Here is a 24974-nt window from a genome sequence, read left to right as displayed (position 1 = left end):
CCACGTCCTGCCTATTCTGTCCCTGAGATTCCTGCCAACTCAGCCACGGCCACTTCGGGAGACCCCAGAGCCTCAGCGTCCGGTGGGTGAGTCTGGATCCATGGAGTGGAGGGAGGGAGTGCGCAGCCAAGTGTACTGGGATCATCGGGAGCTGTGAACGCGCGGCCAGCGCTGGGTCCCCGGGTACGTCCTCGTCCGGGGACCCTCCCCCACCGCATGCTACAGGAATCTCGGCCGCCCAGCCTTGCTCCAGGTTCTCAGCCTTGCTCCAGGTTCTCAGGATGGCTTGTGTTCCCCACTTGGACCCCAGGGGTCAGGGTCCCCACTGGACCCGTGCTGGCGCGGCGTGGGGGGTGGGGGTGGGGAGGAGTGGACTTTGTCCAGAACAGCACTTAAATGGCTGGGGAGCGTGGACCAGTGGTGGGGAGCTCTGGTTGGTCTTTGGAAAACCAACTAGAATTCCCAGGGCCCCTCTCTTGGGCTATGAATGCCACAGGTGGGTGCTGGGTAACTTCTAGGATGTGAGCCTCCTGCTCCAGTTCTCCGGAGCCCTCAGTGGTGGGTGGAGCCCTTCCTCTGTGGTGGCCCTCAGCTGCAGTGCACACTTGTAAATCTTGGCGCCCCTAGGGCCCCCAGGCTGCCCACCCACACTCTTGTCAGCCAGAGGAGGCCTGAGCCTGCAGGACCTGCTTCTCTCTGGGCTGGTACCATCAGGATCTCTGGAGAGAGGATAAAATAAAAGAACGGATACTTCAGAGCCTAAAATTTAGTCTTTAGGTGTCCCATGAACAGGTGGTTTGCCAGGTTTTGTTGGTAGATGTTACCAATGGAGATACACCCAGACTTGGTGATTGTGGGGTTCAGGGGATGAGGGGCCTTCCTGAATCTCTTGGTCCAGGCTCATGTGCACAGGTCGCTGGCTTCCTTTTCCAGATCATCATGGTTTGGTGAACTTAGCCACTTGACTCAGCCTCCCTCCCACAAAAGACAGACTCTCTCTTCCTGAGGTTCTTGAAGGGGGTTACTACAGGATATTGACACCTCCCAAACCCACCACCTGATCACTGCTTTGTGTCACCCATGCCCAGCCCCACTCTAGGGAATCCGTCCTCCGTGAGAGGTCTGCCCCAGGCTGGACATGGCGCCAGACACCTGCTGCTGCTCTCGTGGGGCCCTGAAGAGGAGGCTGCCCATTCTGGCCTGGCTGCCTGTCTACTCTCTGCAGTGGCTGAAGATGGACTTCATCGCTGGACTCTCCGTGGGACTCACGGTCATCCCCCAGGCTCTGGCCTACGCAGAAGTGGCTGGACTCCCGCCCCAGGTGACATAGCTGACCCCTCTGCCATCTGTCCCTCCCCATCCCGACCCTTCCTTGTCTTCCGTGTCTGTCCACAAGCAGAAACACCGACAGGTCATGGGTTCTACCCCGGCGGCCTCTTAACTTGTTAATGTGTCTAATCTCTTAACTGTTAAGACCTAACATGTGACTGCCTTTCAGCGCCAAGCTGGTCCTAGATTTTCCAGCTGGGGCGGGCATCGTGACTTAATACTTAGGGCTGGAGAGATGACTCAGCAGTTAAGAACTTTCGCAGCTCCTGCAGAGGACCTGGGTTCAGTTCCCAGCATCCACGTGGTGAAACTCCTAAAAACCACTTGTAACTCTAGTTACAGGGGACCCAACGCTGACCTCAGAGGTCACCTGCACTCACATGGAACACATCCGTAATTGCAGGCTGAATCATCATGAACATAAAGTTAAAAAAAACAAAGCCAGGCGATGGTGGCGCACACCTTTAACCCCAGCATGCAGGAGGCAGAGGCAGGTGGATCTCTGTGAGTTCTAGGCCAGCCTGGTCTGCAGAGAGAGTTCCAGGACAGCCAGGGCTACACAGAGAAACCCTGCCTCGAAAACCCAAAATAAATAAGAATATATAGAAAAACAAACAATTCTCACACTCACAGATATAAGCACACAGTCCTGAGCTTCAAACAGACAACCCCCAGTCCCCCACCTTTGGTATTTAATGGGAAAAGGAGGTACATCCTCCCGGGCATGCTGGGGTGCAGGGTTGACAACAGAGACGTGGGTGTATGGGGACCAGCCTGGGACCTTCTGGTGCTCACTGCTACCTTTCCCCAACAGTATGGCCTCTACTCGGCCTTCATGGGCTGCTTCGTGTATTTGCTCTTGGGCACCTCCCGGGACGTGACTCTGGGCCCCACGGCTATCATGTCCCTCCTGGTGTCCTTCTACACATTCCACGAGCCCGCCTATGCCGTGCTGCTTGCCTTTCTATCTGGGTGTATCCAGCTGGCCATGGGCTTCCTGCATTTAGGTAAGACCGCTTTCCTGTTGTGGAGGGGGTGGGCTTCATGGCTGTCGTTCCCAGGGTACCAAGTCCTCCTAGGGTGCCTTTCTTTGCATCGCTGTATACAAAGGGTCAGCCTCCAACTCTGCTGTATTCTACACAGGGGCCAGAATAGAGCCCTGTAGAAGTGTTGGGGACCCACAGCCTAGACCTGTCCTGCCTTCAAAATGTCCAGTATATGTGTGTGGGGGACAAAAAGGCTCTGTGCACACAGATGAGCCCCGGAGAAGCCAGCAAGGCCAAACGCAGCTCACCTCCTCAGTGGAGTGAGGCTCTGCCCGTGACGTTCAGAATGTCTGTCTTTACTTTTCCCAGGCCCCCTTGAGTATTGCTTTTAGAGCCTAAAACCCATTCTTCTTCTTGTTGTTTTTTTTTTTTTCTGGTTTTGGTTTTGGTATTTCAAGACAGGGTTTCTCTGTGTTGTCCTGCCTGTCCTGGAACTCACTCTGCAAACCAGGCTGGTCTTAAACTGAGAGATCCACCAAGGTGTGTGCACTGCCACGCCTGACCCATAAATCCCATTCTCATGAGTGATGTCAGCCATACTTTACAACAGCCTAAGTGACTTCTTTGTTATCTTAGGGCCGGGTCAATTCTGACACCCACAGGCAATGTGTTTACCTCCGTCAAGCTCCCTAGACTCTAAACCTTGGGCACCATCTCTACACCAACAGTACCCATTCTTGTGAAGGAAGCCAGATGTACTTTGCAAAGAATCTCAATGTAAACATGTCTTATATTTTTATGCACTTGAACTGAGTTCATTGTTTTTTAAAAACATTTGTTTATTTATTAACTATACAATATTCTGTCTGTGTGTATGTCTGCAGGTCAGAAGAGGGCACCAGACCCTATTACAGATGGTTGTGAGCCACCATGTGGTTGCTGGGAATTGAACTCAGGACCTTTGGAAGAGCAGGCAATGCTCTTAACCACTGAGCCATCTCTCCAGCCCCCTGAGTTAATTGTTATCCAAATATTTTTTCCCAAAATTGTGCTGTGCTTAAATATGACTAAAGTAGAATGATGTTGGCCAGACTCTAGAAGCTCTGATCTAGGGCTGGTTACAGTACAACAGGCTGAGCCGCGTTCATTCAAGCCTGCAGGGGAATCGCCACAGGTAATGAGGCTGGAAAGATGTCTCACAGTTAAGTACGTGACCTCCTTTTGCAGAAGACCTGGGTTCAATTCCCAGTAGCCACCTGGGCAACATAGAACCGTAACTATAGTTTCAGGGCGTCTGGCATCCTCTCCTGGCCTCTCTTCACACGGACACATACATGGTGCACATAAACTCACACAGACACACACATACATTTTTAAAAAATAAATCTTTAGAAAAACAGTCTAGAGCAGCATGCTGCCCCATCATCCCTTAGCTGTAGAGTCAACCCTCAGCCCCTTATGCCATTTCTCCCTGCCCACGCATACCCCTTCTCTGAAGCTGAGTGGATTAAATGTCCAGTCCTTTCTCTCTCTTGGCCACAGGGTTCCTACTGGACTTTATCTCCTGTCCTGTCATTAACGGCTTCACTTCTGCTGCCGCCATCACCATTGGCTTTGGACAGATCAAGGTAGGCCCAGCGTCCACCTGGACTCTGCCCCTGTGGCTGCTGTTGCCATGCCTGGGAGTACGACCAAGGCCAGTCCTGCCGTCTGTTCTCCAGGCAACGAGAAGCACATGGTGCTCTCAGGGGGTCTCCTCTCTGTAGAATGGCCTTGCTCTCAGGGGTCTCTCCTCTTTGTAGAATGGCCTTCCTCACGGGTCTCCTCTTTGGGCAGGTGTTAAATGATGATCAAGGTAGTCTGGGGCAGGCTGCTGTACCTCTGGCTTTATGGCATCTGTGACTGGGTGCCCCCCAGGGTGTTTCTGTCCTGTCTTTACTTGTTTGGGAAACTTCTGGTTGCCTGCCAACTGCCAGGCTCCCGCAGCCATCTCCTGGACCTGACCTCGATGCATGGCTTTGCTGGTGTGGTCCCTCCATTTTCCTTTACCACTTTTTGAGTTCGCCAGACTTATCTTTTTTTTTTTTATTAAAACTCATGTTCTTTGGTCACCCAACGGCAGAATTTACTCTGTCCACTGCCAGCCCCCGGGGATGGGACTGGGTGCTCGGTGTCAAGTAGGCAGCCAAGCGCATGAAGAGAGGAACTGACCTCTGTTCTGTGCTGGACAACTTGGGCCCCTTGTGGCATACCCAGAGCCACACCCCAGTCTTGTGACCCTGTGTCACCACCCCACAGCTCCACAAGGCACGCTTCCCAAGGCCAGGGGCTACTCCACCTCTCTGGTGCGGGCCGAAAAATCCAGGGTGGGGGGCGACCGACCTTTGCTTTTTCTTCATTTATTTTTTTCTTTTTTTCTTATTTTTTCCCCCACTCTGACTGCTAGGCACGAGGTCACACTTTCATGCATCTAACTCCCCACACACCAGACCCCAGATGACAGGCTTGTCACTGTGTCCACTTTAAAACCAGCAAACAGCTTAGCAAACTGTGGGGAAGCACGGTGAGGAGGGGTATGCACACTTGTCAGGGTGTGCCAGGGTTTTTTCTGTGAGGAAAACAACATGATTCAATTTTAGCGATAAGCATGCACTAAATTTTATTTTTCCCTTCCCTTGTGAGAATGGAATGGCCCCTTTGTGATCATAATGCCAGCAGTGGGATCCTTCTCTGCACTCTTGTTTTTCTATGCTCGCTGCCTACCAGATTTTTAAAGCATGGCCTGCTGCCAAGCGGTGGTGGCACACACCTTGAATGACCTGCAGCATTCTGACAGGCCTGGGTTGTGAATCAACTGGGACCCAGGATACACCTGTGCTTACTTACCCAGAGTTCCCACACCTCAGTGTCTTTAGCAGGTATCAGGCTGTTACAGCCTGTCACCGCCCCTACGAGACTTTATGTGATTTAAAAAAAAAAACAAAGCCAGAGAGTAGGGCCCCTTTTCCTGAAGGCTGTCAGCACCCAGCTCCCTTGGAGCCCTACCTGTCTCTGTGTTCTGTGGCAGGTGTGATTTTTCCTTCTGGTTGGTGGGGGTGGTGCTAGGAGTGACGGACAACTTTGCGCCAATGTCTGCAGGTGTTTAGAGGCAGCCGGGACTCCTGACCACCCAGATGTAGAACTGGTTTCCCTGCTTTGGGGTGTCCCAAACTGGCATTTTGTCTTTACTAAGATAACTCTACTGGGCAGTGGTGGTGCGTGCCTTTAATCCCAGCATTTGGGAGGCAGAGGCAGGAGGAGGATTTCTTTGAGTTCAAGGCCAGCCTGGTCTACAGAGAGAGTTCCTGGATAGACTCCAAAGCTACACAGAGAAACCCTGTCTTGAACAACAACAAAAAGGCAACTTCACTCTCCTGCCTCAGGGCCTTGAGTGATCAGCAGTTAGTCTCCTGGGAGCCCTGAGGCAGCACAGCCCGGGGATTGGGGTCCAGCACGGGCTTCTGATGGGGAAAGTGTGAGCTGGGCTTCTGATGGGGAAAGTATGAGCGGCTGGCCTCTGGTGGGCGACTGTCTGAAGACTCCTCTGTCTGAACAGAACCTGCTGGGACTGAAGAACATCCCCCGGCAGTTCTTCCTCCAGGTCTACCACACCTTCCTCCACATCGGAGAGACCAGGTACCTGTCGGCTTTTGTCCTTCTTGACCCCCTCCACACCCCTACCTCAGCCCCATCCGGATGACATTTGTTCTGTCCCACAGGGGCCCTTGAGAGCAGTGCTGTCACAAGTCAGACATGCAGACACCCAGGCCAGGTCAGATCCGCAGTCAGCAGCAGTTTAGCAAGACCTGGGCAGTGTGGACAGCGTCCCTAGCGTCTCCTTCGTCAGTGTCTTCCTCCCAGAGTTCTTAGGGAGGCAGAGAACACAGATCTAGCACTGACAGCTGCTGCAAACACAGAGCCGGGGCAGCAGGCAGGGCTAGCGGCCATGGAGAGAGCTGGCGCACCCACAGTGGGGCCTGTCCTTCAGAGAGAGCAGCCCGGCGGGAACCAGCCTGCCCCTTATGCCAGAAATTACTTGGGGAGCCACCCAAGCCAAGGGCAGTCGCTGCTGCTCCCTAAGGCCTGAAGCCCGTAGCATGGTGCTTCCCGTCTGCTCTGGTGGAGGCAGGGGAGTGAGACTGGCCAGTCCCAGCCCGGTACAGTGTTAGTAACAGGTGTCCCTGGCCATGCAATCCCAAACCTACCAAACCTCTTGGGAACAGGCTAAGCAGCTGGACATGTGACTGAAAACCAGACCAGAAATCCAGTTACCTGAGGACGATGGGCCTCTCACATCCGAGCCCTCAGAGGAGTGTATACGTCAGAGGCCAGAGAAGTTCTGAAATAGAATAGAGTTGTAGGTTATTCAGGAGAAGGTGGAAAGGGCATAGGGAGACTTGCAGCAACAGCTACCACTGAGAGCTGAATTCTCGTCTGTCGTCCTGACATTTGGAATGCGAAGGCAGGAGGATTGCAAATTCAAGGACTGCTTCAGCCATATAGAGAGAATCTATCTCAATAGAAGGAAAGGATGGCCACAGCAGCCCGCGGGCCCTTGCTGCTGAGTCGGGTGCTGACCGACCCTCTGTCTGCAGGGTGGGCGATGCCGTCCTGGGGCTGGCCTGCATGGTGCTGCTTCTGGTGCTGAAGCTGATGCGGGCACGCGTGCCTCCTCCCCATCCTGAGATGCCCCTTGGCGTGAAGTTCAGCCGTGGACTGGTGTGGACTGTCACAACAGGTGAGGGGACCTGTTGGCCAAGGAGCCGGCTCCACAGAGGTCGTGCTGGGAGCGTAGGTGCTTTTGACCCACAGCCGAAGTGAGGACACACGGCCACAGATAGTTTCAGACTTAGATGGTTTTGTCCTGCCGGGGACATTAGCGATCATTATGGCTGTCATGAGGTGGTGTTGTTTGTTTTTGCTTCGTTTGTTTGAGACAGGGTTTCTCTGTAGCCTTGGCTATCCTGGAACTCACTCCGTAGACCAGCCTAGCCTCGAACTCACAGAGATCTGCCTGCCTCTGCCTCCCAAGTGCTGGGATTAAAGGTGTGCATCACCACTGCTTGGCTAAACGTAAATAGTTTTGAGTCAGTAAGGTGTACCTTCTGATCACAATGAATTGAATAAAAAAATCAACAGCAGCAAGGTGTAGTGATTCATGCCTTTAATCCCAACTTGGGAATCAAAGGTAGGTGGATCTCTGTGAGTTTGAGTCCAGCCTGGTCTACAGAGCAAGTTCCAGGACAGTCAGGGCTGTTATACAGAGAAACCATGTCTCAAACAAACAAACAAAAAAGCCACTTATACATATAAAATAATAAATAAATCATCAGAAGCAAAGAAGACTGTGTCTCACCAATCTCTCCCCACTTCCATCCCAGCTCGCAATGCCTTGGTGGTCTCCTTTGCGGCCCTGATTGCTTACTCCTTCGAGGTGACAGGACGCCATCCTTTCGTTCTGACTGGAAAGATAGAGGAGGGGCTCCCTCCTCTGCGGGCCCCACCCTTCTCAGTGACCACAGACAATAAGACCATCTCCTTCTCTGAGATGGTGCAGGTGAGCATGAGGAAGGCTGAGACGGCCCCTGGGCCGGGTCCTCAAGATGGGTGTCTCAGGAAAGTGGAGAAGGAGCCAGATAGGACGCACGCCTTTCTACCTCGAACTCCTTCCTTCTGTGGACACCGGGAAAGGATGTGTTTGCCGGGTTCTTAGTGCCTCTCTTATCACGATGAGGTGGTGTTTCCTCTCTGGTACAAATTCGCGCTCCTGCACTTGGGCAGTGTTTGCCTCCGATAGTCACCAAGAAGGACCATCCGCCTCAGCAGGTCCCTGCTCAGAAAGACCCTCCCTGAGCACAGGACAACAATTCTCTGTCCCTCTCTCCTCTCAGGACATGGGGGCCGGACTAGCTGTGGTACCTCTGGTGGGTCTCCTGGAGAGCATCGCCGTGGCCAAATCCTTTGGTGAGATGCCCATCACCAACACACATACACACACGAGCTCACTCCAGGCTCCTACTTCCTGGTGTGTTTGCCTATTCTAATTTTTAAAATTAGAATTTTAATGCAGGTAATACATGCTCATGTTTTATAATAATGGAGGGTGTAGGGATTAATGGACATCAATAACCTAAAGTCCAGAAGGCTTCACAGACTGAAAGGGAGCCAGCATGGCCCAGGTGCTCTCAGAACACAGTCTGTACAAGTCTGCCACACTCCTAGCTCCCAGGGTCCCGACAAAGACACTCAGTGTGCAGTCAGAGGGCTGTGGGTGAGGAACACCATTGGGATATGATGTTAGCATGCTGGCAGCCTGCCCTATGTGGAAGCATGAGTTCCGCTATGGAGGAGCGCTTGCTGGTTTCTGGGGTGCAGATGCTCCTGCCAGGCTGGAGCTGAGCACGATGTTTGATGAGCTGGGATGAAATGTGTGTTAGGTACCGATTTGTTCCCCAGCGCAGCCTCTCGCAGTGGACAATGGACACCTCACTGATCACAGTGAAATGGGGTCCAGGAAGCAGCAAACTGTGTTATCATTGTTTTTAATGTAATTTGTTGAATTGCAAGATTTTTAAAGATTTATTTAATTTATTTGTGTGTGTATGTGTGTGTGTGTGCATGCACACACACACACACACACGAATTCAGATGCCTGCAGAGGCCAGAAGGTGTCCAGTCCCCTGGAACTGGAGTTGCAGGTGTTGGTGAACCACCTGATGTGGGTGGGAGGAGCTGAACTCGGGTTTCCTGCAAGAGGAATAAGCTTTCTCAACCCTGGGTCATCATTTCAGCCCCAAAATGTGTTTATTTATTTGTTTGTTTTTGATACCAGGCCAAACTATGTAGCCTTGACTGGCCTGGAACACCCTGCTAGACCAGCCTGGTTTTGAACTCACAGAGCTCTGCTTGCCTGTCTCCTGAGTGCTGGGATTAAAGTGAGCCACCACATCCAGCTGAAATGTTTTAATTTAATCAGTAGGAAAGGCTGGACTTTAAACTTCAACTTTAGTACTTGGCTCACAAAATTCCTAAAATTTTGACCCCTTGTTTCCCCCCTCTGGCTCAGTACGTATCCAGGATCTTGCCATTCTAGGGTGGGGCTCTTAAATCCTTCACTTTCCCCACCAGTCAGCAGGGTTTTTTGTTGTTTGTTTGTTTGTTTGTTTGTTTGTTTTCGAGACAGAGTTTCTCTGTTACTCTGGTGCCTGTGTGGAACTGGCTCTCCTGGACCAGGCTGGCCTTGAACTCACAGAGATCCAGCTGTGCATCATCCGTGCCCTGTGTTCTGATCACCGTGGCAGGTCCTCTTTGCTATGGGGACAGGGTGATTCTGAAGATGAAACCCAGGGCTTGGGGTGGGGTTCAGTGCTGCAGCATTTGCCTGACATGTGCGGTCTACACACGGTCACCAGCAGACATGATGCATGCTTTCAGAACTCCATACATCATGCTTCCTGCCTTCCTGCCTGATCCTGGTTGTGCCTGGAACAAATTCCTTCTCCAGGACTTCAGCACTTTGTCCCTTACCCCAGTCAGACCCTAGGCATATTGGTCTATCCCAGCCCTCAGAGGCAGACTTTGTGAGTTCAAGGAGTTATAGGGAGTTACAGGCCCCGTAGGGTCACACAGCAATATCCTGTCTCAGCCTCCCCTTCAAATTTTTATTTGTACATATGAATGCCTGTATGTATGTGCACCACATGTGTGCTGTGCCTGCAGAGGCCAGGAGAGGGCATTGCACCCCTTGAACTAGAGTTAGAGACAGTTGTGAGCCACCATGTGGTACTGGGAACTGAACCCGGTCTTCTGCGAGAGCAGCAAGTGCTCGTGACCACGGAGCCGCCTCTCCGGCTCCCGCTTTTGGATTTTAAGCATCCGTTAGTTTAGATCAAGCGTGTTCAGTTTGTGTGTGCTTTATGTGTAAACTTACCATGCAGCTTGGGACCACATGCGACTTGTTCTTGTGCGTCCCTGACAGAGTGTGTGTTGTCCTTTCTCTTCAGCGTCTCAGAATAACTACCGCATCGACGCCAACCAGGAGCTGCTGGCCATCGGTAAGACCCGTCTGGTCCCAGTGGCTGTGTGTCTGTCTGATTGCACCAGGTGTGATGTTTGTGGAAGAGAGAGGCCTTTGACATCTCAACTTGGACCTGTCCTCAGGCGTCCAGTCTGTTCCATGCAGGACCCTGTGGTCTGTTCCTCTGCTGGCCAAGAGCCTGCTGAGCCTGCCTAAAAGCTAGAGAGAGAGCCTTACCCTGTTCAGGGAAGGGGGCTGGAGGGTGCAGCCAGGTGGACTCACGGGTGAGTCTCCCGAACATTGGTAACGGGGCCCAGTGTGCCCTCCCTCCAGGCAAGGGCATGTGGGTCAGGGAGGACTCAGTGGGTCTCTGGAGTCTGTGTCAGGCTGAGTTGCACTTTCTTTTGTCCCTACAAACTAACATGTGACTAACATCAAACTAACATCAAAAATTTTCTTTATTTTTGTGTGTGTGTGCACGTGTGTGCATGTGTGTATAGTATAGGTCAGAAGAAGGCTTTGGTTTCCCTGGAACTGGAGAAACATTTGTGAGCCACCGTGCAGGTTGCTAGAAATAGAAGCCGGGTCGTCTGCAAGAGCAACGCTTCAGTTAACTGAGCCCTTGCTTCAGCCCCACACTGAGAATACTGAATCTGATAATGGAACTGTGTTTAATGTGTTGTGGGACCTGGGCTTTCCTACCTGGTCCTTTCACCCTTATGGATGCCCCCCCATTGAGGTGAGATCACTTGCCTCAAGTAGAAGGAATCCACAGGCACCCATGCATGTCCCAGCAAGTCACCCGGCTGTGATTTCTGGGGTGTATTCCCACCTCTTCAAATACTGTGTGTCCAGAGGCTGTGTGTGTGTGTGTGTGTGTGTGTGTGTGTGTGTGTGTGAGAGAGAGAGAGAGAGAGAGAGAGAGAGAGAGAGAGAGAGAGCGCACTGTCTTACCGTATGAAGCACTGCACTGAACTTGATCCCGGCATTGTGAGGGGTAAAAGTAGCACCTCAGCCCCCACTACCAACACATACTAAATAAGTAAACAAATCAGTAAGAGCAGAGGACTGTCCTAATGGCAGTGGAGTCCCCAGAGTGCCTTTTGGTTTAGCCTTTGCCGGATCCCTTGGTTCTGATAAGTCGTTCATGAAAAGGTGGCTGAGCAATTGTTGTATAATGTTGCGTATTGAGCAGGCCTTGAACCTGCAGTTTCCGGTATAGGTCATTGTAAAGATTCCTGGGTGGGATGGATGTTGGGTAGCCAGAGTGTGGTAAGTGTGGGCCAAGATCTTAGATCCTGGGTCCAGCAAGGTATGGTCCTGGATTTCGTGTGGTCTGGAGTATCACCTGGGGAAGGCACCTTGCCAGCCTTGGCCTTCGGTCCCTCGACTTGACATTCACAGCCGTCGCGTCTCAGGTGCTCAGGTGGAGGTCTTACTGATACCGTCTCTAAGGTGGCGAGGCCTGAGCCAGATCTACTTTAAACCTAGAACAGATAGGATATGGTGGCCCACACTGTGGTCTCGGCCTCAGGAAGCAGAGACAACGGCTCACAGGTTCAGGGCCATTCTCAACTACATATCAAGTTCATGCACAGCCTGAGCTACATGAGACCTTGTCTCAAAAACACAAAACCCAGGGCCTGGAGAGGTGGCTCAGAGGTTAAGAGTATCAGGTGCTCTTCCAGAGTATCCGGGTTCAATCCCCAGCAACCACAATGTGGCTCCCAGCTGTCGCTAACTCCACTTCCAGGGGATCAGGCAACTTAGCAGAGCCATACATGCAGGCAAAGAAAAAAAAGAAAGAAAAGAAAAAAAAATCAGTGCACAGGGCTTGGCAGTGTTGGCGCACACCTTTAATCCCAGCACTCAGGAGGCAGAGGCAGTCCGATCTCTGTGAGTTCAAGGCCAGCCTGGTCTACAAAATGAGTTCCGGGACAGGCTCCAAGCTACAGAGAAACCCTGTCTGGAAAAACAAAAAACAAAAACCTAGAATTAGAGATGGAAGTAATAAACTAGACTCTGGCGAGGTAAGTGTAATAAATATCCGGATTCCTTCCCTGGAGCAGCATGGGTGCAGCGTCCCAAGTCCTTCCCCCATCTTTTCCCTGTGTCAGTCTGCATTTGACCCCTAACCTCTATTTGACCCCTAACCTCTACCTGCCTTTTTTCCCTCCTGTCTAATGTTCCTGCTCCTCTTGGTAAACTTCTGCTCTCTCCCCAGGCCTCTCCAATATGCTGGGCTCCCTCGTCTCCTCTTACCCTGTCACTGGCAGCTTTGGGCGGTGAGTGGTCATGTTCTTTCTTCCCTGTTCATTTAGGGTCGGCAGGGTCCAAAGACCTCTTGTCCCCCCCACCACACCCTCAACCATAAATGACTGTTCCCTCCTCATTACTCCACTGGGCATTCTAAAGACCTCTGGGAAGCTGTGGCCATGTCCACAGCAAGGGGGGTTACACCTGCCCTTCAGGACAGCTCCTGACACCCCAGCCCTGCATTTAGAGGTAGAAGTCCCTGGCCCATCCAAGTCCTCCAGGCATGCTGCTGTCTGAGTTAAATCCTGAAAGAAAGTGGGAAGAGAGCCTGGCATAGTGGCGCACACCTTAAATCCCAACACTTGGGAGGCAGAGGCAGGTGGATCTCTATAAGTGAGGTCAAGGCCTATCTGGTCTACATAGTGAGTTCCAGGACAGCCAGATCTATGGGGGTGGGGGAAGAAAGAAAGGGAGAGAGGGAGAGGAAAAGAAAGGAAGGAAAGGAAAGAACAGAAGAAAATGGGGACAGAAAGGTCTCAGTCTGTGCCCTGTTGAGGCAGGTTTGGAGGCAGTCTTTCCTGGATTCTGGCAGATGGGTGTGGGGGCAGAAGAGGGACAACCTTAAAGGAATGGGAGTTCTTGATCAGTGTTTTCAGACTTAATAATAAATAGTACATATTAGAGAAAGCAGGACAGCCCTCCCACCCCGGCTGAAGAGCTGTTGGCAGCTCATGGCTGCCCACGGACAGGGAATCATTTTCTTCAGCGGTGTGGCCAGCGGTGAGTTGCCCGTGCTCCAGTTAACAGCCCCGCCCGCACCAATGCTTGTGCAAGGAACCCTAATTAAACTCAGGGGGCCATCAAAACACACGGCATGAATAAGGGGGACGACATGTTAGGAAGAGAAAGAAGGAGTCCAGAGAAAGTGGAAGGGGCATGAGAGAGAGGAATGGGGTAGGGGGGATGGTGGCAAGATAAACTTGAATAAAACTGTCAAAAGGGTTAAGGAAAATAATAGACCACCAGGGAGATTGAGCTCAGTGCCCTGCGGCCACGTTAGTTAACTCAGTCACTTTGCTGAGGGATTCGGCCGCCTGTTGTCAGCTCCATCAGCCCTCACTTCCAGCTCAGGTCTCCCTGGAAGGTCAGCTCCAGGATGAGGCCAGACAGCTCCCCTCTCAGCCACTGGAGATTGGTAGGTTTCTTCCCGTTGTCTTCCAGGACAGCTGTGAATGCCCAGACTGGAGTGTGTACCCCAGCAGGAGGCCTGGTGACTGGTGAGCCCCCCACCAGTGGGAACGGTGGAGAAGGGAAGGAGCCCATAGTTCTCTAACTGCATAGGTTGTTCCTACCAAGTCTGCGTGGGCCCACAGCTGTGTCCCATTGGACACCAGGCCCTCTGCCGTGTGGGAACCCGTCCCCCAGATGACCCCTCCCCACAGGTGTGCTGGTGCTGCTGTCTCTGGACTTCTTGACCTCGCTCTTCTACTTCATCCCCAAGTCTGCGCTGGCTGCTGTCATCATCATGGCTGTGGCCCCGCTCTTTGATGCCAAGATCCTCAGGACGCTCTGGCGTGTTAAGAGTATGTACGCGCATTCGAGGCGGGCAGCCTCCGACACGGCGTCTGAATGCCAAGGGCATCTGTTATCCCCACTCCCAGCCTGCAGCCCTACTTTGGACTAGAGCTGGGGCATTGCGGTAAACTTAGGAAAGAACACACAAAGATCTTGGAGACTGGGGTCCCTCCCATTCCGTCCCCTCACCCTCCTCCCACATCCCTTTCTCTTCCTATGGATGGGTGACCGCCCAGTCCCACAGCCTTTTCGTCTCGCCGTCTCCTAACCTGAGGGTCCCTGGCCCAGTAGTTCCTGTAGTGGACCAGAGCTAAGTCCCCTTTTCCTCGTTAGCCACAGTTGCCAGATGTAGATGACCAGTTGTTCTGTGTCTGGTCTTCCTGTGTGTCTCCACATGTCATCTGTAGGACGGCCTGCGAGTGTGTTACTGTGTGTGTGTGGAGGGTGGGCAATGTCTGGGCTGCTGCATCAGAAGTGAAATCCCAGGCTGAGTCCATATACTTTGTACCCAGGACACAACTTCAGCCAAGGAATCTTCCTGGTCTCTGGGAATCACAAGACACACAGATACACACACACATATACACAAAGACATGTGGAGACACACACATAGACACATACACACATATGCACACACAGAGAGACACACACACATACAGAGAGAGAGACAGACACACAGAGACACAGACAACACACATACACACCCCTTCTCTCTGTCCCTTTCCCATGGGTTCTCTGGTGAGCCCCCCACCCCATGCCTGCCTGCTCACAGAGGTTGGAGGGATGGGACCAGGCCAGGCAGGTCCTACCCTATAGACAGGAACCCAGTACTCTCCCTCTGCCCTTGGTCTGTGAGTCTGCTGCAGCCCACAGCTTCTATTCCTGTTACCAGATCTTCCTCTGGGGTGCTTTAGGGCTCTCAATACTACTGTTAACCCCAGGAGATACTAAGCAGCTGGCCACTGGGCCATGGGGCTCAGAGAGTATGTTTGGGGAAGGGGGTGTCCCTGAACCAACGCTTCTTCTAGGACTCGATCTGCTGCCACTCTGCGTGACCTTCCTGCTGTGCTTCTGGGAAGTTCAGTACGGCATCCTGGCCGGGACCCTCGTGTCTCTGATCATTCTCCTGCACTCTGTGGCTAGGCCCAAGACCCAGGTAGGCCCAGGGGAGGGAAAATGTGGTGGGAATCCCTTGGTTGCTAAGGTTGCTGAGATGTCTTCTATCTTAGCTGCTTCTGAGAGAGAGAGCAATCCCTAGCTCTCCTGAGTGTAAGGTGTTGGGGGGCCTCTGCCAGTTCCCCCTCCTGCTGTACCCCGTGTGTCAGGCTTGGGTCAGAGCTTCCTGCCTGTCCATGAGCAAAGCCTCTGGCATTCACTCCCACCCTCCTCCGTCCAGGTATCAGGAGGACACATCCTGGTCCTGCAGCCAGCCAGTGGCCTGCAATTCCCTGCAATTGATGCCCTGCGAGAGGCATTAATGAACCGGGCACTGGAAGGTATGTGGGCCAGCCAAGATGAGCAGAAGTCAGCACACACTCCTGCATCCACCTACCCCACAGCCTCAGCACCCTCGGGTGCAGCCTCAGTGGTTGGGGAGACATTCGCCTGCTTTCACATTCCAGCCGTTTTTGCATATGGCATCTGCTGCAGATCAGACAGTCCCCACTGGCAGCAGTCCCATGTCTCCCCTACAGCCTGTCTCAGTAAGGGCCCTGTTTGCTCCTGTGCCTCTGCCTGGGGAGGTGACATTCAAGGGAACCTAAAAGGATAGCCATGTCCTCCACCCTGGCCCTTTTGCTGAGCCACAGTCCTGGGGAATGGTCTCTTGACGGCTTCGCTTCACCCCTGCCATGGCTGCAGAGCCACGTTTGGCCTGCGCAGTGGCAGACTCTTGACCTGTCTCCCCAGCATCCATACCACGATGCGCAGTCCTGGAGTGCACCCACGTCAGCAGCATAGACTACACCGTGGTTGTGGGACTCGGGGAGCTCCTGGAGGACTTCCGGAAGCAGGGTGTCACCCTTGCCTTCGCTGGCCTGCAGGTAGGAGAGCCTGGCCATCTCATGAGGAGAGCCCACAGCCCTCCCGGTGGCCCTGAGGGCAGATGCCGATGCATGAACCTGTAGTCCCGGCATGCAGAAGGCTGAGCCAAGAGTATTGACATGAGTTCACGGCTGGGCTGCAGAGTAAGACCCTGTCCAAAAACAAAAAAAAAAAAAAACAAAACCTGAAATATTTTAAGTCCTAAGTGACACCTCCAAGCCATGACATCATTATAAGGACCCATGTCCAGGAATCTCTACTGGTGGCGGTTCTAACCTGGCAGGTTACTGACCATCTGACTTCATTCTCCTGGGGTCAGTGCCGATCCACATCTGCAGTCTGTGAGCTTAGTGCTGGGAACTTCAGGCAAGGGCTCCTGTCCCAGGCCATGCCCATGTCCATTGTGCTGTGTGTGTGTGCACACGTGTGAGAGTGTGTGTGTGTGTGTGTGTGTGTGTGTGTGCATATGTGTGGATGTATGTATGGGCATGCATGTGTGTGTGTTATGTGCGTGCGTGTGTGTATGTATGTATGCATGCATGCGTGCGTGTGAGTATGTATGTGCGTGCGTGTGTATGAGCGTGTGTGTGTGTGTGTGTGTGTGTGTGTGTGTGTGTGTGTGTGTGTGCAGAGCCCTCGTCATCCCCATCCAGATTAATGAGTCAATGTGGAAATAGAAAAGAGGAGACCAACCTCAGCAGAAGCGGGATGCCCTTTAATCAGAGCAGGGGAGGGGAAGGATCTTCAAGAGAGTGGAGATTGTGCCCAGGGGGCTTAGGTTTTATATGGGAGAGGGAGGTTTTATCCGTGATTGTGTTACATGTAGCTTCAAGGCTGAATGATGCCAACAGATATTTTCCTTGCCATGTTGGCTTTTCATTTTAATATCTTAGATCATTAACCTTTTGTGGGGAAGACTGTTCCTATGGAAGGTCCTCTGGCAGGAGGACCCCAAGGCCCACCTTCCTCCCTCCTCCATCCATGTGAGACGAGCAGAATCTCATGGAAACACTCAGGGCATTCGCTGGGCTACCTCTGCCATGTTGCAGAGCGGGCATACCCTGCCCCGCGTTAAAGAGTGTCTGTCACCTAGGTACCTGTGCTTCGCACCCTGTTGGCCGCGGACCTGGCGGGGTTCCAGCACTTCAGCACTCTGGAGGAGGCCGGTGAGTGCAAACTGTGTGGTTAGGGAACAGGGCCTAGGCCCCACACCCTGGGTGACTGCCATTCCTTGACTCCCAGCCCTCTGGAGCATTTTCAGTACGTGATAAAATCCTGTGTGTTTTGCAGAGAAATACCTGCAGCAGGAAGCAGGGCCTCAGCCCTACAACATCCACGAGGACTCTGTCCAGAGCATAAGATCTCCCTGCTGAAGTCTGAGTCGGACCCTGAAGGGTAGCTGGTATAGGAAGAGTCTCTGGAAGGTGCAGTCACTGTTATTTGATGCTGATATCGCCTGGCAGACCCGCTGTACAAGTGGCTCTGAAGAACAGGGTGCCAGGCAGTGGTGGCACACGCCTTTAATCCCAGCACTCAGGAGGCAGAGATAGGTGGATCTCTCTGAGTTCAAGGCCAGCCTGGTCTACAGAGCAAGTTCTAGGACAGGCTCGAAAGCTACACAGAAAAACCCTGTCTCGAGAAACCAAAAGAAAGAAAGATGACAGACAGCAGGGAGCTGTGTGGGATCCTCAGGTGTGACTTTCCTGCTGTTCCCTAGCTGTGAAATTTGGGGGTTGGGGCTGAAGAGGGGCCAGGTGAGACAGGAGGACCATGACTTCCGGCCTGGGGCGGCAGGAACAGGCTGGCGCCTTCCAGATTGGAATTCCTCTTTGGAATCAGGCCCGTCAGAGAAGAGTCGGGAGATCGGGCATCTCAGAGATGTGTCTGACCACGGTGGAGTCCAAGCTGAGCTGAAGAGGGGACCACAGCGCCCAGCACAGCCAAATGAAGGCTGTAAAATTAAAATACAAGTGATGTATCATCACTACGGTGCTTTAAAAAAAAATTCTGCAGCCAGGTGGTGGTGGCACACACCTTTAATTCCAGCACTTGGGAGGCAGAGGGGATCTCAGTGAGTTCGAGGCCAACCTGGTCTTCAGAGTGAGTTCCAGGACAACCAGGGCTACACAAAGAAACCCTGTCTCGAAAAACCACACACAAAAAAAGAACTCATCCACTCGGGAGGCAGAGGCAGGCGGATCTCTGAGTTCGAGGCCAGCCTGGTCTACAAGAGCTAGTTCCAGGACAGGCTCTAGAAACTACAGGGAAATCCTGTCTCGGAAAACCAAAAAAAAAAAAAAAAAAGCTCATCCATCCTCTCCTATCCCTTCCTTTTTCTTCACCTGACACCTGCAGTCTCCTGCCCAGGACAGGTGTGTCTCTGTCAGTGTGCACACATGGTGACTGTCATATGTGAACCAGATCACTACATCAGGGTGCTTTGTAAACTGCCTTCCTGCAGTCATTTACCGTGAGTTATTTATTGTGATGATTGATAGCATTAAAATACAAGATTTTTATTCCGTACTTATGCGTCTGGGACCACATGCAGATGTGTGTGCGTGTATGAGTATAGATGTGTGTGTATGAATGTGGATGTGTGTGTTGTGCATGTGTGTATGTGTCTGTGTGTGTGGGTGTGGATGCATGTGTGGGTATGCATGTGTGAGTGGATGTGTGTATACATGTGTGTGTTGTGCAGGTGTGTGATTGTGCAGGTATGTATGTGTGTGTACAGAAGCAAGAGGAGGACATTGGGTGTCCTGCTGAATCACACTCAGCCTTGCTCCCGTGAGACGGAGGCCCTTGTTGGCACTGATGGAGGCTGCGTGCCAGTGAGCCTAGTGATCCTCCAGTGTCTGCTTACTGCCCAGCACTGAGATTAGAGACTCAGCAGCACCCACACCCAGTATGTGGGTGTTGGGGATTTGCTGGTATGTGCTGTGGTGTGGACCCTTGTTCCTGTTGCTGCTGTGTGGGATGGTGTGTGGAGAGCCATGTCCCTCTTGCTAGCTATTGTGTGACCCTGTGCCTGGGGAGACATCTGTCCCATCCGGATACGGAACCGTGAGCATATCAAGCACGATCCCACCTCCCGGTTTGGTGAACCAATGCGTTTTATGGGAGTTACTTATAAAAGCATGGGGAGGGTGTAATCCCAGCCTCGGCCTCCATCTTTGGAGACCCCTCCCCAGGAAAGGTCAAGACCACTCCCATACACTATTTAAACTGCTCCCCAGAAACTAAACACGTGGTTTTCCCTCTTCCTCTTCGTGGTTGCGTTGGTGGCTTCCCGTTTCCCTTCAGGGCCACCCAGGAACCCAGGTGTCTAATTAAACCTGGATATCTTTTAATTTGGTCTGATTTCGTTTGATTTGGATTATTTTGTGTTGGCGGAGTGGCTCAGTAGGAAATGTTCCTAACATCTTGGAGATCCCACCAAGGGGTTGTTTTTACCGCGGACCCACGGCTACCTGTTGAAAACCCCCTTATTCCCTGTGCTCTCCGCCAGGCTAAAACGGGCTCCCAGGCTAGATCATCTTTGTCTTGGTGAGTCCCTTTTTTTTATTGCCTATGCTACTAGGATTTTGGGGGACCCGTTTGTTGATTTTCAGGCTTTTGTTGAAGATGCAGTCCATCCTACGCGATAGACCTACGCGGCAAAAGCTGAGATTTTCGCTGAGGTGAATTTTGTTTGTCCAGGGATGCCTAACATTCAATGTTCACAGCCCCATTTGGCCCAAGAGTTATTTTAGTGGATGCACTGTAATAGACTTGAGCCACACAACTGGACACAGACTTTTAAAATGGGTGCTTGCAATTTAAAGCCAGATCCGTTATCACCCCTGGGCTGCCTCTTACAAAGTCTTATATAAATTGAGACTGTCCAATACAATCTGTCCCGAGCGGCTAATTTCTCTATTCGCTAAGATTTAGCCTCGATACAATCTTGACATGGGATGTGATGGCCACCAGAGGGAAGCCTTGAGTTTACAGTCCTCTGAAACCTAGAAAATTGTTGTCGCCATGGGGACAAATGGACAGAGCTCTCCTATGTCCATGGGTTTGGGGCACTGTACTCTTGCTCCTCCCTCAGTAGCCACTCATCCTGCAACACTCCAGTTCTTCCCATGTGTAAGACCTCTGGTGCTTACTGCTGGGCTCAAGACCTCAGCCTCATAAATGAGGCAGTTATTCCAGTTCACCCCCTGGTTAACAACCCATGTAATCTGTCTAATGTCCCTCCTACCACCTCCTACTTTACCGTTCTAGACGTAAAAGATGCCTTCTTCACTGTCCCTTTACACCCTGACTCATACGTCCTCTTTGCCTTCACCTGGGAGGACCCTGACTCCCAGTCCTCCAGACAGTTTACATGGACTGTTCTCCCTCAGGGTTTTCAGGACAGCTCTCATTTCTTTGGCCAAGCTCTGGCTCGAGATCTCTCAAACTTTGATGCAGGTTCTAGCATGCTGCTCTGGTACGCCAACAACCTGCTTCTCTGCAGTCCTACACAGTCTCTGTCCCAACAGGCCACCTCTGTGCTCCTGAACTTCCTCGCATCCCTGGGATATTGAGTCTCACCAAATAAGGCACAGCTGTGTTCTCCTACAGGGGTATATCTGAGTGTTCAACTTAGCCCGGGGTCTAAGACCCTCACCTCTGACAGAGTCCAGGCCCTAGGGGATTTACAGCCTCCAACCACAGGGGCTCAGATCCTCTCATTTTGGGGCCTGCTAGGGTTCTTTTGTCACTGGATCCCTAACTTTTCCATTACAGCCAAACCCCTGTACCAGGCAGGCAGAGAGACCCCCACTGAACCTCTCTCTCCCACCTGGCCATCATCAGTCACCACTTCTCTCTACTGCGAGATGTCCTTCTAACAGCCTCTGCTTTTGCTGCAGCCGCCAGGGATCCTACAGCATTTTTTAATTTTTCCATTACACTGTAGAGGCTTTAACCTCACCCTGAGTGGATCTTCTAGACCAGATCCCCAACTCACCCTGTTTGTTGATGGAAGTTCCCTTATAGACAAATCAGGAAACCACCAGGCAGTGTATGCAGTGGTCACTTCCACTAACACAGTCGAAGCGACCCGCATGCCAATGGGAACCTCCTCACAAAAGGCCGAATTAATACCTTGACTAGGGCACTCGAAATAGCCAAGGTCCAACGGGCTAATATCTACACTGACTCTAAATATGCCTTCTTAATAGCCCATACTCATCCTGCACTCTGGAAGGAAGGGGGCTTCCTTACTACCAAGGGCACTCCTATAGTTAACAGACCCCTTATAGCCAACCTTTTGGAGGCCCTTCAGCTCCCCGCAGAAGTAGCCATTATTCACTGTCGGGGACACCAATCCTCCAAGGACCCAATGGCCAAGGCTAACTCAGTGGCCCGGGAGCTGGCCTCCAGCTCCTTGGATTCCACAGAACATATTTTGTTCTTAACTCCCTACTACAGCCCTGTTACCAACCTAAAGAGAGGGATGAGTTCATAAAGGGGGGGGGGGGCACAGAAACAAAGGATGGATGGTTCTACTTAACCGTCTCACCCTTCCTCAAGACCAGGCATTGCTGATCAGTTCAGACATCCACCAGACCTTACACATAGGCCCCAAAGCTTTGTTCCGCTTCTTAGAGACCCTCTTTGACCCTACCCATCTCTGAGATCTTATTTCACAGGTTCACTTCTCCTGCCAGACATGTGCCCAGGCCAATCCACAGGGGGCTCTCCATACACGTCAGTCTCTGTATCAGCTTCATGGACATCAACTGGGCAAAGATTGGCAGGTTGATTTCACCCGTATGCCTAATCATAAAAAAACTCCTAACACTTGTGGACACTTTCACAGGGTGGATAGAAGCCTTTCCGGCCTCCAGGGAAACGGCAGATGTGGTGGCTCAGGTACTCCTGGACCACATCATTCCTTGGTTTGGCATTCCACGGACCATCCAATGGACAATGGGCCAGCCTTCACTTCCAGGGTCATGGAGCTCTCATCTCCTGGAAATTCCACACCCACAATCCTCGGGAAAGGTGGAGAAGGCCAATGGGCTCATCAAACAACAGCTAATCAAGCTCTCCATTGAACTCAGGTTATCTTGGCCCTCCCTTCTCCCCAGTGCCCTTACCTGCCTCTGGGCCACCCCACATTCCCTTATGGCCTGAGCCCTTTTGAGCTGCTTTATGGCAGGCCCTTTCTCCTTAACCATCACCTCCCAGTCCAAACTCCTCAACTGGCGGGATACCTACCCTACCTCTCCCTTCTGAGGTCCTTTCTCTATTCACATGCTGATAGCTGTCTCCCTGCCCCCACACCAGTGGACCCTAACGCCCCTAAACCTGCCCCGCTCTCCCCAGGGGACAGAGTACTTCTCAAACAGCTAACTCCTAGGTCTTTTGAACCTCAATGGACAGGACCTCACCGGGTAATCCTCACCACCCCCTCCCCAGGAAAGGTCAAGACCACTCCCACAGGCTATTTAAACTGCTCCCCAGAAAATAAACATGTTTCCCTCTTCCACTCCCATGGTCGCATAGGCAGCTTCCCGTTTCCCCTCAGGGCCACCCGGGAATGCAGGTGTCTAATTAAACCTGGATATCTTTTAATTTGGTCTGATTTGGTTTGATTGGGATTATTCCTAGCGGGGTTTACTGTAGGGTGTGGAGAAGCCGTGAATGAGCGAAGTGCATAGACACATGTCGCTTGTAACACGGCGCTGGTCTGTGGTTCCATGCAAGTCTGTGAAGTGAAGGATTCAGACACACGGAGAATGAGAAGGCTCAGTCTAGGTGAACAGCAGCGCCTTCCCTTTACCTCCCAGCATCTTTATTTCTTCCTATATATTTACACGTTAGCTAGTAGATTTCCGTATCTCAAAACAAACTGAAGTTTCCGAAAACACAATGCCAGGTGCAAATACCTGATTTATGAGGTACCGCGGTTTTCCAGGATTCCTCTAAACCAAGTTTTGCATAAGCATTGTATCCAGACAAGATTCACACAGGGCATCTGTAACACAAAGGATGGATTAGGGGCTGAGTGAAAACTCCTGAGTTTGTGGCTAGAGAGGGTTACTTGCTACCCCTAGGCCGGCATGAATTTCTGAAACAGGCACAGCTGAGCCAAGGACTCCAGTGCCTCACCACATGAGAGTGGAAAAACCTTAGCTGGTGAGGTGGCGGGTAAAGCCTTTCTGGAGGTCTAATGCACAGAAACCAGCAATGGCAGCTTCTTTCCCCTGCCTGTGGACATGCAGACAGCCTGAGTCTGCTCACTTACCCACACCTCCTCCGGACTACCCGTCCCTCCCTCTGTGACATACATAATAAACACACTGAGGCTCAGGTCTGGGTTGCAGAGGAGCAGGAATGACTCACAGACATCACCACTCCAGCAGGGATGACAGCTGCAAAAACTGGGGACATTGTACAGCCTGTGGATAGCTCGCAGGTTAGACAGAGTCCTCAGCAGGGCTTCTCTCTGTCTCCCTCAGGCGGTTTGGTTTTTCCCCAGTCTCAACATTCCCTATTTCCTTCGATCTTTTTTAAAAAAAAAAAAAAAAAAAGATTTATTTATTTATTATGTATACAGTGTTCTGCTGCAGGCCAGAAGAGGGCAAAAGATCTCATTTACATGGTTGTTAACCACCATGTGGGTGCTGGGAATTGAACTCAGGACCTTTGGAAGAACAGGCAATGCTCTTAACCGCTGAGCCATCACTCCAGCCCCATCCTATTTTTTATGTATGTTTAGGAAAGGAGTGGCCTAGTGATTCTGGTCAGTTTCAGGGACTTCCTTAAATTACTGAGTTGTTTACTTCCTGAACTTAAGACGCTTCCCTGTAGGATGGACTGTTTCATCCCCTCTTAAAACATCCTGTGACTTACAGAGTTTGTCCTCTAGATGTAAGTTTTATCTCAAAAGAAATAGCTTCACAAGGCTCCTATGTGGTATGTCTTGGAAGTGTGCTCCTATTAGTAGTTGTGGTATGGTGGGGGGCCATGTCCCTATTCCTGGTGTGTGGTGTGGTGTGGTGTGTGTGGCACAGTGTCCCTGTCACTGGTGAGGTGCCTTCTTAAAGACTGTCATCTATTTACCCAGAATGCCTTTGAAAGACCCCAACCCTAGTCTCCATCTTAAGATTTTTTTGTGATCACCTAGGAAAAACAGGATACCTATGAGTAGCAGAAGCAGCCTCAAGACCAGCTGCACCTGCCTAGGGGGCAAAACAGGATATCTGTGGGCAGCAGGAGCAGTCTTGAGAAAAACACCCAGTCCTTTGTGTATCAAAGTTCAGGAGGCAGAAACTGGCTGAAAACTGGCTTAATTTAGACTTGTTTTTCTTCTTAAGGTTCTGACAACTTGGTAACTGCACAATCTATACAGTTATAAGATATGCTGAACTAGAGAATACTGGCAATTTACTGTACAATAGCCTTATCAGTGAGTGCTGTGGACCATTTCTACTAAAAGGAAATGCACTTGTTTCCATCCTGTTAGATTTGTTATTGTCCTGTTAGACTTGTTTTTATCCTGTTGAACTTGTTTTCACCTTGATGTCAATCCCCCATATGTTAATTTGAGTTGACCAATGATATTGCTGTTGCTATGGTAACCCTGGGACCCTATAAATGCTTGCTGGAAGACTGCCTGGGGGCTCAGTCTCACTGGAGTACTGAGTTCCCCATTGGCGCCTTTGAGATTAAAGAACCTCTTGCTG

The 24974-nt window shown here is 51.6% G+C and overlaps 1 protein-coding gene across 1 annotated transcript; it reads left to right on the top strand.

The window, feature by feature from the left end:
- Window positions 1-4: 4 nt before the first annotated feature.
- Slc26a11 (solute carrier family 26 member 11) lies at window positions 5-18298 on the top strand. Its single transcript, XM_038327754.1, is given in 18 exon segments — window positions 5-86; window positions 1089-1321; window positions 2144-2336; window positions 3858-3943; window positions 5911-5990; window positions 6950-7092; window positions 7736-7911; window positions 8246-8318; window positions 10358-10408; window positions 12596-12656; window positions 13849-13904; window positions 14070-14210; window positions 15231-15358; window positions 15599-15698; window positions 16111-16244; window positions 17339-17411; window positions 17536-17592; window positions 17595-18298. Coding segments are annotated over 17 exon segments (1785 nt in total). The 5' UTR covers window positions 5-86; window positions 1089-1138; the 3' UTR covers window positions 17645-18298.
- The last annotated feature ends 6676 nt before the right edge of the window (window positions 18299-24974 follow it).

The sequence above is a fragment of the Arvicola amphibius genome, chromosome 4 (genome assembly GCF_903992535.2).
Source record: "Arvicola amphibius chromosome 4, mArvAmp1.2, whole genome shotgun sequence".
NCBI classification, from domain to species: domain Eukaryota; kingdom Metazoa; phylum Chordata; class Mammalia; order Rodentia; family Cricetidae; genus Arvicola; species Arvicola amphibius.
The sequence above is the reverse complement of the archived record's forward strand: the minus strand, read 5'-3'. Positions and strand labels throughout refer to the sequence as shown.